Source organism: Oryctolagus cuniculus, chromosome 1 (assembly GCF_051225735.1).
Source record: "Oryctolagus cuniculus isolate XC-2025 breed Fujian yellow rabbit chromosome 1, ASM5122573v1, whole genome shotgun sequence".
NCBI lineage: Eukaryota > Metazoa > Chordata > Mammalia > Lagomorpha > Leporidae > Oryctolagus > Oryctolagus cuniculus.
Genome location: NC_142867.1, coordinates 208,785,069 through 208,800,592, shown reverse-complemented (window position 1 = coordinate 208,800,592; position 15,524 = coordinate 208,785,069). Strand labels below are relative to the sequence as shown.

Below are 15,524 nucleotides of genomic sequence, written 5' to 3'. Positions count from 1 at the left end.
TTAGAGATGTAAAACACAGCTACAAATACAGACTATTAGGAGAGCATAGAATACCAAACTAGTCTTAGAAGGTAAAGGCATATAGTCAATTGGAAATTAAAGATGTCTCAAGGAAAACCATAGAACATTTATGGCATTATTCAACAAACTCTCCTTCTGGGGTTACTACCATGTTATTTTCTGATGAAACTTAACACTTAACTAAAGTTGGTAAATTATTGCTATGACACTACCCTGTAACAACATAGTAAGAGTTCCAGAGAATATAAATATAAGATGCAAATTAATAAAATCAGAATGGATACATAGACTTTATTAGGGCAAGCATTTCCACAGCTATAACAATGTCCTTAAAACAAATAAATATCCCAAGAACTTTGCTAAATAGTGATACTAAATGAAGCCAAAATCAGTAAAACTATAAATGAACACATTTCAGCACATAAACCAAGTATTCTTTATTTTTTTAATGGCATGACGTAATTACATTATTTTCCTGGTTACATTATATGAAAACCACAATGAATAGATAATAATTTACTTTTCCAAAGTAAAGAAATATACTTGATCTATTATTTTTATGAATTCCGTTTGATGCTGCAAAATAAACATTACTGGGAAAAATTTTTTAAATCTTAGAAAAAACAGATACAATGAAAATGTAGATATTATATATGATTACTATAAAAATATTGTCAGGCAGGGAAATAGAAAATCATTATTTGAATATTGTAAGAACACAATATAAAGCAAACGGTTATCAAAATACACAAGGAGAGACATTCTGAAACAAATAAGAAAACACAAGATCACAAAGTGGGTGACAGCCATTTCTAAGGTATAATAGGTACTGAAATGCCATTGGGGAAATGAGCAGAACTATTTCCTGAAGTGGTGGTGACAAAGGACAGAAGTGGCTTTCAAAAATGCAAGAACTACAGTGAGTTAACTTACCACTGTCTGCAAATACAAGTGAGGAACTCTTGGGAGAACTTAAGCACCATTAACAGACACATCATACACCAGTTAGTGAAGCTGTTGATATTTTGGAAGCAAACTATTTCAATGGTGAAAATGATGCAGGAATCAGAAGCATATTCTGCTGAGACACTAGATAGTTGACACTTTCCCGAACTGGAAAAACATTTCATAAAAAGGCACACAGAGTTAGTGACTAAATCAAATTTGTTCTAAAAAATAATTCATGCCTAGTGGAACAGCTTACCAGCCGCCACAACTCTGGGATCCTCATGAGACAGATGTCTCCCAGCAGCACGGCTATCCATAGTTTCATTCCACCAAAGAACATGAACTGCAGAAATAAACCAGAAGTTGATGCTAAGTAATACGGCATTCAGACATAAAAAACACAAGAAAATGACTCAGCAATGTTGTCTTATCTTGTAATCAGAATAGTGATGTCAAAAGAGTAAAGCCAAACATGTTAGTTTTACACAGGTTGAGTTTTCCTAATTCAAAGTGCTTCAGATTTCAGTTTTTCAGATTTTGGGATATTTGATACATCTTATAAGTTGAGCATTCCCAGTCTGGAGATCTGAAATGCAGCATTTTGGATTTTGGATTTCCCATTAGGGATGCTCAACCTGTATTAGTTCTTTAGAATAGGTTTCTAAAGATAGTTTTTAAATATATAAAATATCAGAAAAGTCAGACTTTGGAAGGGAATTTATAAATTAATCAACTTGGAAATAGAAGACTGAAGGGGGATACAAACTAATACAGCTAACAGTACAATTAAGGCTAGATCCAGATTTCATTACCTCTTATATTTATTTAAAAAAAGATTATAAAACTTTGTGGTAGAAAACTTAATGATAAAAAGAAATTAGTGTAATCTTAGATAAATAGAGGTCTAGATAAACTTCTATTAATATTGGGTATACTTCCTTAAATGGGTAAACCAAATTAGGGTCTTACTGTGCATTAAATTAGTAGATTTTTAAAAATCAACGAGGCTGGTACCGCGGCTCACTAGGCTAATCCTATACCTGCGGCGCCGGCTCCCCGGGGTTCTAGTCCTGGTTGGGGTGCCGGATTCTGTCACGGTTGTTCCTCTTCCAGTCCAGCTCTCTGCTGTGGCCCGGGAGTGCAGTGGAGGATGGCCCAAGTGCTTGGGCCCTGCACCCACATGGGAGACCAGGAGGAAGCACCTGGCTCCTGGTTTTGGATTGGCGTAGTGGCTATTTGGGGGTTGAACCAACAGAAGGAAGACCTTTCTCTCTGTCTCTCTTTCTCTCTCACTGTCTAACTCTAACTCTGCCTGTCAAAAAAAAAAAAATCAACAATGAGAATTTTCTATGTCATATACATATTCTAAAGATTAATTTATTTATTTGATACACAGAGTTAGAGGGACAGGGAGGAGAAAGGTCTCCCATCCACTCGTTCACTCCCCAAATAGCTGCAACAGTGCAGCTAGGAGCCAGGAGCTTCTTCCAGGTCTCCCATGTGGGTGCAGGGGCCCAAGCACTTGGGCCATCTCCCACTGCTTTCCCAGGCCTTTAGCAGGGAGCTGGATAGGAAAAGGAGCAGCTGGGACTCAAATGGGTGCCCATATGGAATGCTGGTGCTGCAGGTGGAGGTTTAACTTACCATAGCACAGCAGCTCCGACTCCTATATCAAGTATATTGTTAATGGCAATATGAATTCCTTCTTATTTATGACAACTTTTTAAAAAAATGTTTATTTATTTTAAAGAGTTATAGAGAGAGAAGGGAAGAAAGAGAAAGAGAGAGAGGTATCTTCCATATGTTGCTTTACTCCCAAAGTGGCTGCAATGGCTAGGGCTGGACCAAGTTAAAGCCAGGAGCTTGGAACTCATCCAGGTCTCCATGGGTGGCAGGGCTCAAGCTTTTGGACCATCTTCTGCTGCTTTCCTAGATACATTAGCAGGGAGCTGGATCAAAAGTGGAACAACTGGTGGCAGATATGACAGTAACTTAACCTGCTAAATCACAATGCTGGCCCTGAATATAAGAACTTTTTATCCAAACCTTTTATTGTTGACAGTTTGGAATATTCTCAATATTTCAGTATTCTACAAAATACTGAAATAGATTATACTGTACATAATTATCAGCAAGTTTTTCTTTTTTTATTTATTTGACAGGTAGAGTTATAGACAATGAGAGAGAGAGCCAGAGAGAAAGGTCTTCCTTCCGTTGGTTCACCCCACAAATGGCCGCTACGGGTGCTGCACCCATCCGAAGCCGGGAGCCAGGTGCTTCCTCCTGGTCTCCCATGCGGGTGCAGGGGCCCAGGCACTTGGGCCATCCTCCACTGCCCTCCTGGGTCATAGCAGAGAGCTTGCCTGGAAGAGAAGCAACTGAGACTAGAACTTGGCACCCATGTGGGATGCTGGCACTGCAGGCGGAGGATTAACCAAATAAGCCACGGCGCCGGCCCCAGCAAGTTTTTTGCTAAATAAAATCTATGGGGTGGGTGCTTGGCATAACAGATAATTTACTGCTTGGACATCTGCATCCCCCATTGCAGTACCTGGGTTCAAGTCTTGGCTCTACTCCCAGTTCCAGCTTCCTGTTAATGTGCGTGCTGGGAGGCAACAGGTGATGGCTCAAGTAGTTGGGTACCTGCTGTCCATACGGGAGACTCAGAATAAGTTCTTGGCTCCCTGCTTTGGTCCTGGCCATTGTGGGCATTTAGGGTGTAAACTGGTGAATGGGAGATTTCTATCTGTCTCAATCTCTTGATATCTCTCTGCTTTTTCAATAAAAAATTAATAATAATAATTTAAAACTTTACTACATTAGCTGTACAGATTTTTGGAAAATGTAGATAAAGGAGAGAATAAAAAGCATTTAAAAATATTTATTTATTTATTTGAAAAGCAGAGTTATGGAGAGGCAGAGAGAGATCAGTCTTGCACCTGCTTGTTTGCTCCCCAAATCGCTGCACCAGCCAGAGCTATGTCAGTCTGAAGCCAGGAGCCAGGAGCTTCTTCTGGGTCTCCCCAACTTGGGCCATCTTCTGCTTTTCCAGGCCATAGCAGAGAGCTGGATCAGAAATGGAGCAGCCAGGACTCGAACCAGCACCCATATGGGATGTTGGCACTGCAGGCAGTGGCTTTTACCCACTAGACCACAGCACTGTCCCCTAAAAAGCATTTCTAATCCCATCATCCCCAAATAACCACTTTTACATCTTGGTGTATCATTTCCATATTTTTACATATGGTTATATATTTACTTAAATACAAACAATGTTTATGTTTATATATTTTTATGATACATATGATGTATATATATATTTCTACTTGAGTATTACAAATGTATTTATTATATAAGTTGGTACTTTCATGCTGTTTCCAGCATTTCCTTTTTGTAATCAAAGTGCACATAAACTTAGAGCCGCATCTACATCTAAACCTACAATAATAACATTCTTGACAACTACTACTGATATTTATTGTGCACTTCCTATTTGCCAGGCCTGGCTTTTAAAGCCTTTTTATGTATTAATTCATTTAATAATCTAGGTAGTAGGTTATTATTACTATCATTTTATGGATGAGGAAACTAAGGCAGAGTGAGGTTAAGTAAATTACACAATGGCATGAAGTCATGAAGTGATGGGGTGGGATTCGACCCAGGCAATCTAGATCTGATATACAACATAACATAGTAATTAATATAAATTAATATTTAATATGAACTCCTAGAATTTAAATTGAGAGAACCTAAGAACATATATTATATACATAGATAAGCTTACACAGATGCAGTATATACTATACTTTGTCCTCCAGAGATGGTATACCAATTTATATTCAGTACACAGTCATTCTTCCACTATGCTGATAATAAATTTAAGTTTAAGAAATGTGTGTATAGAAGCCAGCACTGTGGTGTAGCATCCCATATGGGCACAGGTTCAATCCCTGGCTTCTCCACTTTGGATCCAGCTCCCTGCTGATGGCCTGAGAAAGCAGTAGCAGAAGATGGCCCAAATTCATGGGCCTATGTACTCACATCAGAGACCTGGAAGAAGTTTTTGGCTTCTGGCTTTGGCCTGTCCCAGTCCCAGCCCCAGTAGCTGCAGTCATTTGGGGAGTGAACTAGAGGATGAAAGATCTCTTTGTCTCTCCCTCTAGCTAACTCTGCCTTTCAAATAATTGTTTTTGTTTAAAAAAATTCTGTGTACAAAAGTTTTCAGTAGTTTTCTTATAAAAGTTATACATATTTAATATAGAAAATCAAAGAATTTAAAAAATCTTTTAATTTTACAATTCAAATATAACTGTATTTTGTATATGGTCAAATTTCTTTTGTATGTAACTAAACATACCCACAATACACATCCATGTATATAACCCAGAAGAAATGCTAGCAAAGATAATTTTTAAAAATGGAGTCTTTCTATTTGTACTATCACATTTTTTTGCATTTTTTCAAAGGAGTCACACTCAGTAAATGATTACTTAATTTCTCCCTGACCTAATAGCCTACTATGTAAGTATGTCTTTGCTGGGTGGAAAATGATGCAGTTACTGCTTTAATCTGCATCTCCTTTCAACTTTATTTAAAATTTGTATTTATTTTATTTTATATGAGAAGCAAAGAGAGACATCCATTTGCTGGTTCACTCAGCAAATGCCTGGGAGCTGGACTCAATCCAGGTGTCCCATGTTATAGCCATCTTTATGTCTATTTTTTCATAATTTACATTTTTCTTTTAGCTTTTGTATTTCATTTACAGTGATTTGGGGCATGTATTATAAAATCATCAGTTGACTTCCACCTGTCCTCACAGTTGGCCTCGCCTCGCCTCGCCCCACCCTCCCCTTTTTTCCCAGTACCTCTAAAATCTGCACCTGGGGCAGCTCCACCCAGCCTGCGCACTAGGCTTCAAGGCTCATCCCAGCAGCCCTCCTACTTGTCTTGGAGTAGCGTCCATGGGGGCAGAGGAGGTGGACAGAGCCTAGAGGGCAGCCGGCTCTCCCGGATTTCTTGGTCTTTCCTCCTTGCCACTCTTCCTGCTCTGCCTACTGCCAGTGCCTCTCCAGGGCCATCTATTTTTCAAGGTAGCTGATTTGGCAGGTGAGTTGTTAGACACTCCTTAGTGAATTCCGACTTCTATGGCCACTGTCCTGCTGTCTATATAACCCAGCACTTTTGTGGGGTCTGTGAGTGTCCGCATCGGCAGCTTTAACCGGGTGGTTTCATTCATGTGGCAGCACCAGTTCTGCTCACCAAAGGTGCCCTACTAGGTACTCTCATTTCATGCCCAGCCCCAAGCCAGCAAGCTGGGCTTCTGACTCAGTTAAAGTTTGAGGGCAGGTTGAGATGGTTTCTGCCTGAAGACCTCCAATCATTTGCTTTACAGGATAAAACTGAGGGTGCAAGAACACCAGCTGTCTGGAGGGAACCCGCCACTAGATGGTTCTAGTAGTCTTTTACCCCTATACCCAAGTCAGATGACTGATTTGCACATCAGGACCTGTATGGACTTCCACCTGGGTTCCCTCTGGTTTTGCCCTGTAGAGGCATTGTTCACTATCTTTCAGGTCCTAACACATGCCTTCGTGCCCTGCCTCCCTGGCAGGCCGCAGTTTTCTTCACGTAATTTGGGCTTAGAAATAAAGTGCCCATCCATGAATTCACAATATTTTAATAATTCTATGACTACAACTTTTACATGTACTCTATAATCCATTTGCATTTTATTTTTGCATATGTGAGATAAATGATAATTTTCATAATTTCTTCCTCTTTTCCAATTTGACAATAGGTATTTTTAAAGATTTTCTGATTACTTTCTTTGAACATATGAGTATTACTAGAAGTTGAATTTCTGGGTAAAGATCAGGAGCTCAGATTTGAATAGGTTAGACATCCACTGAACATTCAAGCAGGGAAGCCGAAGAATCAATTGTGTAAAATGAGTCTTTCAAATATTTTATTAGCTATTTTTAGACATTTATCCTTCCATAGAAACATTACACACATTTTTTAGAATTTCCCAAAAAAGTTTTTCTGAAATTTTTACTGCTAGAGTGTTAGGAAGTCATGTTGATCATGTATATGCATTGCTTCTAGCCTGTTTATTTCAAATAACATGCTGGACTTGATATTCTTATGGTCATTTATATATGTATAACAGTTTTATTTTAAAGTAATAGGAAATGAGTAATTTTCCCCTTTGAGGTTGTCCTTGTTTTAGCATTTATAAAAAATAGGTATTACATTTTCATTTAGAAATAGCTCTCTACCCAAAGTGATTTTTTAAAAAATAAAAGTATACACTTAGAGGAAAAAAGATGAAAATAAATATTTTGAGGCTCTCTTCAGTTTTCATTATTTTGATGTATTATAAAAAAATCAACTCAGCATATGAAAGAACATGATATTAACATTGTAAGAAATGTGTATCTATTTTTGCCACCTTTAAAATTACAAAAAACCCACAATAATTTGTCAATAAACTAGACACCATAACGAAAAAGAGAGGCAAGTTGACCCTATGAACTTAGATCATTATACACTGCAATTTCATAGAAGAAATGAATTAACTGTACCTCTGTTGAGTGCTCCATATTCTGTGTGGAAAACACCTACTAATTTTGTGTATCCTAGAGCAACATGGGCATTGACTGCCCTTTTAAATGCATCACCCCACAGAGCTGGGCCACCTGGTTTCATCTGAAAAGTAGCCAGTTCATAGACTCCTAGAATAGGGAGAAAAAAATCATATTACAGAAGACATTCAAGGCATTTTTAAACAAGATTTATTTACTTGAAATAGAGATCAATCTTCCATCTGCTAGTTCCCCCAATGGCCACAACAGCCAGGGCTGGTTTCCCACGTGGGGTGGCAGGGCCCATGTACTTAGGCCATCATCATTGCCTTCTCAGACTCATTAGCAGGAATATGGATTGGAAGCAGGGGAGCCAGGATACTAACTGATATGGGATGCAGGTTTACCAAGTTGCAGCTTAACCTGCTGTGCCACAAAGCCTATCCCATTCAAGCAATTGTTAATAAGGTTTATTTGAATCCAATAGTGGAAGGCTACTGATTTTAAAGAAACATCCATATATACTTATTTATATAGTCATATTTATTAATTCCTTGCATTATTTTTCCTGGCTTTTATGTTTAGAAAGTCCTTGTTCATGTTTAAGGGTCAGGTATTAAGATTAATCATAGAAGAGACAAAAGGACTAAAATCTATTATATAAGCAACTATCCGAAATCTTTTCAATCTGTCAAATTTGTCATTAAAACAGATATGGAGATCTAAAATGAAATAGGATATTTTATGAATTTTTAACAATTTTATTTAATGGGGTGGGGAAGAGAGAGAAAGCAAAAGAGAGCAGATATCAATTCCATCCACTGGTTCACTTCCCAAATAAATATCCACATCGCTGGTTGGGACTGGGCTTGGCTGAAGCCAGGAGCTGGGAACTCAATCCAGGTCTCCCACATGAATGGCAGGAACCCAGTAGCTGAGCTATCACTGCTGCCTCCCAGGGTCTGCACTAGCAGGTAGCTGGAGTCAGGAGCTGGGGCTGGACATGGAACCCTTGTATTCCAACGTGAGATGCCAGCATCTTCACTGCCAGACTAAATGTCCGCAACTGAAACAGGATTTTTGAGCCGCTCAAGTCTTCTAGAAAAGAAATGAATAAGTATTTTCTGATCTCCTACACTTCCCTCTTCTTTTCAATTTTGGGAGGAAATACCCTTTTCTTCGTATAATTTCACCCTGTAAAATTCCATTTCTAACAGGAACAGCAAGAAAACTGAATTTGTATCTCAATTCTTGAAGGAAAAATTCCTGAAGGAGAGGGTCTTATTGCTCTTAAATATCCATGTAAATTCTTGAAAAGCTTTTTATCTCTGGTCAGAAGTACTGGGTAGAAAAAGAAACTAGAGACAAGTAGATTAGACAAGAAAAAGGAAGAAAGTGCAGTTACTGAAGAATTATGGGATATCACTAAGACAGGAGAGGAGATGTGAGTAGACAGGATTCAAGTAAGACTTCAAATTTCTTGTAATCTAAAATATACTACAAAGTTAGGAATAAGGGAGAAATAACATTTAACTTAGTTTATGCTTTTCTAATCTGACCTTTGTTTAAAACTGGATTGAGGTTATAGTTTCTTTAAGTCAGCGAGAAGTAAAATCAGCAAGAAGACAAGTCTTAAGGAATTATTTTCAAACTGAGAAACAGGAAAGAAGACACAAAAATTAGACTACAGTAACATAACTTGGCAATTTGTTAATTCATTACCGCTAATTTTATAAGCAAAGTTTTACTTAATGAGTAAAGATTAGCTATAATTTGTGGAAAACACTTTTATATTTAAGCATGTCTATTATTCAAAATTATGCCAAAATACAATATCCCATCCTTTACCTATCCACATGTTCCCTGCTTCCAGCGTATGACCTCTCAACCTTTACTGACTAAGTAGACTATTTCTACAACAGAGTATGCTTTAGAAATCAATAAGATCCCATTTGGGGAAAAAGATGTCAGCATTTACCTTTTTTTTTTTTTTTAAAGGATAAACTAAGAGCTTCAATTTATTTTTATCTCAACAACCACAGTATTTCTATAAAAAAACACGATTAATTTCATTGTTTTTCCAGTGGAACTTTGGCCTTTCCAGCTTAAGAGCTTAAATATCGCAGTCATCAACTCTCAAAACGTCTCAGGAAGGACTTACCTTCTTTTGGAGGCTTTTCTAGTTTGCACCATGGTACCAGGTAAGTAATTTCACTCTCTTGTTTATCCACAAGAGGCAAATTTGGAATGAGGAATTGTTCTTGCCATTCCTTATCTTTGGCCAAAGCTTTCCGAACTTCAGTTCGATGAGCAAAATTATCTATGGGAGGAAGGAATTAAGAAAAACTAAGAATTCTCAATTTAAAATTGCCTCTGCTTTTCTGGATTTCATTCAAGTTAGTGTTATGTTCATGGATAGTATAGAGAAACATCATGTTTTGTTTTTGGAGGTAACCACATAAACATATATGGTATCTGCCCTTATGTTGCAGTTTAAATGGAAATAGAAATATTAAAAACTAATTATAAAGTCATATAATGGGCTTAATATGCTCTAACACTTAGGATATAGTTCTGTGAATTAGGTAAATTACTGACTCTATGCCTCAGTTTTTTAGTTTATGAAAAGGAGATAATAATGTAATATCTATTTCCATTGTTAGAAGGATTAAATGAATTAAAACATAAAAAGAGCTACAAACTCTTGTTAGCATTCAATATATGTGGACTACTCTTATTAATTTAATCATGGCATTTAGCTGACAGTACTACTTTAAAGAAAGACTATTTTTCCTTGGTGGTAGTGGTGATAAGTGGTCAGATCGAGATATACCTTGAAACAAATTTAACGTAAGTGAAATTAAAATTTTCTTTTTTAATGCCTCTTTTCCTTTGCACAAATAGCTTTTAAACAAATAGTGTTCATTGTCTTACTTGTCATCCATTCATTTTCCCCAGCACTTATTTTTCTTCTTTCTGAGTTATTCAAACAGGTATATTATACTTTACCAATTTATGGATGTAGAACTATATTTACTATGAGGACTTCATAAGACTCATGACAAAAGTTTTAAATGGTGGTGTTAGGGATGAAGAGTAACAACCAATTTTACACTAAGTCAAGTATATCAGGATTTTATTAGTTGTTTCAATGAGCTACGATTTAATCTGTACCATACCTAAAGCATACATTGTTTCAACGGGGCTTATTCCATTACAATAGGGAAAAATCCTAAAATATGCCCATGTTAGGTATGTAATGACTACTTTCATGTTGAAATACTTTACAAATATTAATTTGACACAGATGACAAAACACTAAATGAAGTAACTAACAGCTTGCGCCTATCATTAAGTCCTGATGTGGACCCTGGAGTAACAAACGTGATGATTCCTGTAAACCCGTTCTCTTTCCTCTGCGAAACCAGCATTGGGCCACCTTCAATATGGAAAGAACTCTGATTCTTTTTCTTAACTTCCCTAGGGTGGTATAATAGGGAATTCCCTGAAACTCTTGAGTAAAGAAATGAATAAAAAGTAATTTCTAGGGAGTGACTGTGACACCTCCAACCCACATTGGAGTGCTTTTGTTCAGTTCCAGGCTCTGGCTCCTATCTCCAGTTGCTTGCCAATATAGATAGACTCTGGTTAGGCAGCTAGTTCAATTCATGGGGTTACTGCCTCCCATGTGGGAAACCTGGACTTTATTTTCAGCTTCTGGCTCTGGCCTTACCTAACCTCTGCCACTGTGGACATTTAGTGAACCAGTGGATGGGAATTCTCTCCCTTCCTCCCTCCCTCTGTCTGGCTCTCAAATAAGAAAAAAAGTAGTCTCTAAACCTAACAATTATTAAATCTCAGAGTTAGGTCAGGCTTAAAAGCTGACAATTATCCCCTTTAAGACTCCATTTTTCCTAAAGCCCTCATATGCTTGAATATTTCTGACAATATTTATATTTAGTTTCAGTTTTAATAGAAGAAACTACTTACTTCCTTTTGTGATCTTAACTCACTTGGGCTTCTGTGATTACTGCTTTAAATTCTTCAAAAACTATCTTTACAAAAAGCCACTCTAAAATTTTTTTGAGATTAGTCCCCCCCCCTTTTTTTAAATTTGAGAGGCAAATCAATGAAGAGTTTACATTTACATATGTTGGCTCACTCGCCAAATGCCAGCATGAGACAACACTTTTTCCCATTTAGGTTAACCTAAGAGCTCTTTAGAGTAAGGAGTTATCAGAACTGTAATTCTGGGAAGAGTAATAATTGAATTTTTGGTAGTGTATTATTTTATAACAGTTTTACTTAACCTGCATATAACCAAGTAATACAGATCCAAGAAATAAGTCTCATATAACATCTAACAGAATGAAAATCTGTGCTAAACATTAAAGGTGGATGACTCTTACCATACTTCCAAATATGAAACACTTTATTCATTCTACCACCAAATTCAACACGCCAATAGCCAACCAATTCAGAGTGAGCTGTCCGAAGATGAACATTTTTCTTAAAATTTTCCAGGAATTCATTCATCTTTGAGGGCTTTAGAGAATAAGTACGAAATTCATAAAATGTTCCATCTTTTTGTCTGGGGCCTGTGGCAAAAGATGAGCACACCTGAAGAAAGAAAATGTAAATGTTTTCTGGAAGGCAGGATTTATTATATTGTATTACAACCGAATCTGAGTCTGGAAACAAGGGATACTCAGGAAATTCACAAGCTAGGTGTGTAATTTTCTTGTCAATTCTCTACACATGTGTTCATGTAGAAATGTCAATAAAGATAATTACTTTTATTTATTTTTTTAAGATTTATTTATTTGAGAGGTAGAGAGAGAGGGGGGTATCTTCCATGCGCTGGTTCACTCCTTAAATGGCGGCAACGGCCAGAGCTAGGTTGATCGGAAGCCAGGAGCCAGGAGCTTCCCCCGGGTCTCCCACCCAGGTGAAGGGGCCCAAGGACTTGGGCCATTGTCTGCTGCTTTCCCAGGCCATAGCAGAGAGCTGGATCAGAAGTGGAGCACCTGGGAATCGAACCAGCACCCATATGGGATGCCAGCACTGCAGGTGACAAGTTTACCAGCTATACCACAGTGCCAGCCCCGAGATAATTACTTTTAAGTATGCTGAATATTCAGCTACTATTTCCTAGTGGGGGATTATCCTTAGTCACTTTTTCTTGAGAAAGCTGTTCCTAAGAAGGCATTAGGGTCTTAAAGATATTCTTTCACTCGAGAACTGCAATTAGGAGTCTTAAATTTTCAAAAAGGTTTCTCCTATTTAGTCAATATTCCATCTTGAGTCCACATAATGTGTGTCAGAATTATGCATACAAAGTAATTTTATAAAATATGCACATCTTTTGGCAGGCACAATGAAAATATGTTTAATATCAGAAAACTTTTTTTAAAATGGAAATTGCTATTGAGGGTGAAAGTATTTCCTAAATTCCATGAAGCAAATAACTGCTTAAAAAACAGGACTGGAACGTAACCAATGTATTAGTAAGCTATGGCCTATCTAAATAGATTTCATTATAGTGATAGAGTATATGAATGCTGAAATAGGAAATTTTAAGGAGTCAGAATTATCTAAGGCACTATTGTAATCACAGATGTTAAAGAGTTGCAGATTGGTGCCTCCTCACATGGGGCACCATAAACATTAGGAAAAGAGGGGCAGAATAGAGAGGAGGCAGCGTACGGATTTACAGGCAGACCAAATTTATCCAGAGAAAATAAATTCATAGAGGTGGGTGACCAACTGCCTGCATGTACATGATGGAACACATGGCAGAAGGCCCTGACCTCTAGGGGCTGGGCCTTTTTCTATTTTAGGAGGGCTAGGGATGGGGTGGAGGTAGGGGGCAGCAGGCGGAGGGCAATTCCTGGAACTGGTATTTCAAGTGTTCCAGCACCTGGTCTTTCTGGAGGCTGGGGTGGGGTGGAGTATGAAGGCAACATGGTGTGAGACCCAACTGAGATTCAAGTGCAAGGAGTAAATTCCAATGTTTATCTGTCTTTTGGGCAATGAGCAAGGGTGGCTGAAGCTTATGCCTTCCTTTCATCAGATGTAATGTGAAAGGGGCACTTAATATCTTCAGTTGCACCAAGTTGATGGAACTATCCCTTCTTTTGTAATATGCTATGTAAATTTTTAATTCCTGTTCTGAGTGAACTTAACTTTTATTAGGAAATGCTTTGCCAGAAATTGTCCTCTGTGTCATGGACACGCACATAAACAAATATATATCTGCAAGTTACACAGATATGTATACACACTCAAGGCACTGTAATTTACAAATGCATGCCATCTAAGTCTGATTCGCATGTATGCATTCCTGAAGCTAATTACATCAGAAAAATCTATGAAATCGGTTTTGGTACCTACAGGGGTATGGACAAATTAGGGCTTATATTGACTATTTGGTATGTTTAATGAAAGCTAGGCTTTATACTTGTGTATAAAGCTTAATATAATTATGTAACTTGAGCTGCTATACTGACGTCTAGTCTGTTACATTCTTAATGCCCAAATGACTAAGCTTGCCATCAAAAACAAGTGCAGCTTCCCTTTAATTTCCACTGAAAGAATGTTTGTGGAAGATTTTTTTGTGACTTTTAACTAAATCTATTAACAGGACCTAGAGTTTTAAAAATGTTATAAAATATGGTTAAAAATATACCAACATGGGGCTTTTAGACAATTGCTTTTAAAGACTGCATGGCCGTTAATGCTTCCTCTTGCTGTTCACCGGAAAGTCTGTCTCTAGAACAGGCAACCTCTCTTCCTATGCCGCCCAAGAGAAAGAGGTAAAAAGCTAAGCATCAAGAAGGAACAATCATCTCTGGGTGAGATGACAGTTGCTGGCCTGGAGCAAAACTTCATTTGCACCGCTGTCACCTAGGGTTACAGGAGCTCCTCCTCGCCCTGTTTGCTGGGAGGGGCTGGACTTTGCTCCCTCGGGGACCGACCGCAGGGGAAGCGGGAGAGCCGGCAGCGGCCTCTTGGCTTCAAGGTTCCCCTCAAAATGCTGGGAAGTGTGCAGTTCATTTAAAAGGGGAGGCCGATTCTGTAGCGAGCAGCTGGTTAACCTTTCTCCCACTTTCCGTGGCTAGTAAAGCCACGAATCAACACCAGGCCCTGAGACCCACAAGCCGCGAGCGCTCGTCCAGGCGCCGCCACTACCTCACTGGCGACCCAAACGCCCGCCCGAGCCGGCGCCTCGGCTGTGTCTGCAGGGCAGCTCAGCTTTTCTCTCAGGGGAGTCAAGTCCTCTGTCCTTTTGAGTCGGACAGGAAGCGACCCTGACAAGCAGATACAACCCTGGTCGCCCCTCAGGAACGCCGCCCCGTTCCCGGCATCAGCTTGAGAGCTGGAGAGCGCATGCGCGGCCCTCCCCTCCCCTCCCCCCAGAGCCTCCGGTCCGGGGCACCCTCGCGGCGGGTACCTGAGGCGCCAGTGTCCGCGCAGCTAGCGCCTTAGTCAGGCTGTGTCGGAGGACAAGCATGGCGGGGCCTGGAGCGCTGGCAAGGCAGCTAGTCTGTGTCCTGACACTCGCTGTCTGTGGCCTCCCGACTGGAAACGAGCAGCGACGAATGGACGAATGGCGGAGGCGGGGGCGGGGCCGGCAGGGTCAGTCCCGCCCCGGGTCCGGGAAGCAGGGGCGCTGTCCTCTTGGCGTCTGCCCTGTCAGCGCTGACTCTTGGATTCTGCCTTTGTTTCCTCAATGGAATTGCCCTGAACGTCAGAGGTGTGAGACGATTCTGAACGCTGAGGTCGTTCCCGTCCGTTCGCCTCTCAGGACCACACCGCGTCTGCTCCCGTGCGCGGAGGCGGGCATTAGCAAATGTGTGTGGAACGCGCGCGTGTGTGTCCTGGAGGAGGCTGGCTGTGTGGACACGTGCGCGTGTAATACCTGGCATTTGTACTTATCGGGGGTTTTGCTGAGGTGAAGCTTTGTAG

The 15,524-nt window shown here is 39.5% G+C and overlaps 1 protein-coding gene across 1 annotated transcript; it reads right to left on the bottom strand.

Annotated features, from left to right (window-relative positions):
- Nucleotides 1–433: 433 nt before the first annotated feature.
- On the bottom strand, nucleotides 434–15,139 carry NIPSNAP3A (nipsnap homolog 3A). Its single transcript, XM_002708134.6, has 6 exons — nucleotides 15,010–15,139; nucleotides 11,966–12,176; nucleotides 9,718–9,876; nucleotides 7,557–7,706; nucleotides 1,226–1,312; nucleotides 434–1,134 (listed from the first exon to the last, which is right to left on the bottom strand). The coding sequence occupies exons 1-6, from the start codon at nucleotides 15,067–15,069 to the stop codon at nucleotides 1,058–1,060; spliced, it is 744 nt and encodes a 247-aa protein (XP_002708180.1). The 5' UTR covers nucleotides 15,070–15,139; the 3' UTR covers nucleotides 434–1,057.
- Nucleotides 15,140–15,524: the final 385 nt, after the last annotated feature.

Coding starts and splice junctions, on each gene's coding strand:
- NIPSNAP3A (XM_002708134.6), bottom strand. CDS start 15,069: ATGCTTGTCCTCCGACACAGCCTGACTAAGGCGCTAGCTGCGCGGACA. Junction 12,177..15,009: donor CGCGGACACTGGCGCCTCAG/GTACCCGCCGCG, acceptor TTCTTTCTTCAG/GTGTGCTCATCTTTTGCCAC. Junction 9,877..11,965: donor GTTTCATATTTGGAAGTATG/GTAAGAGTCATC, acceptor TTCCTCCCATAG/ATAATTTTGCTCATCGAACT.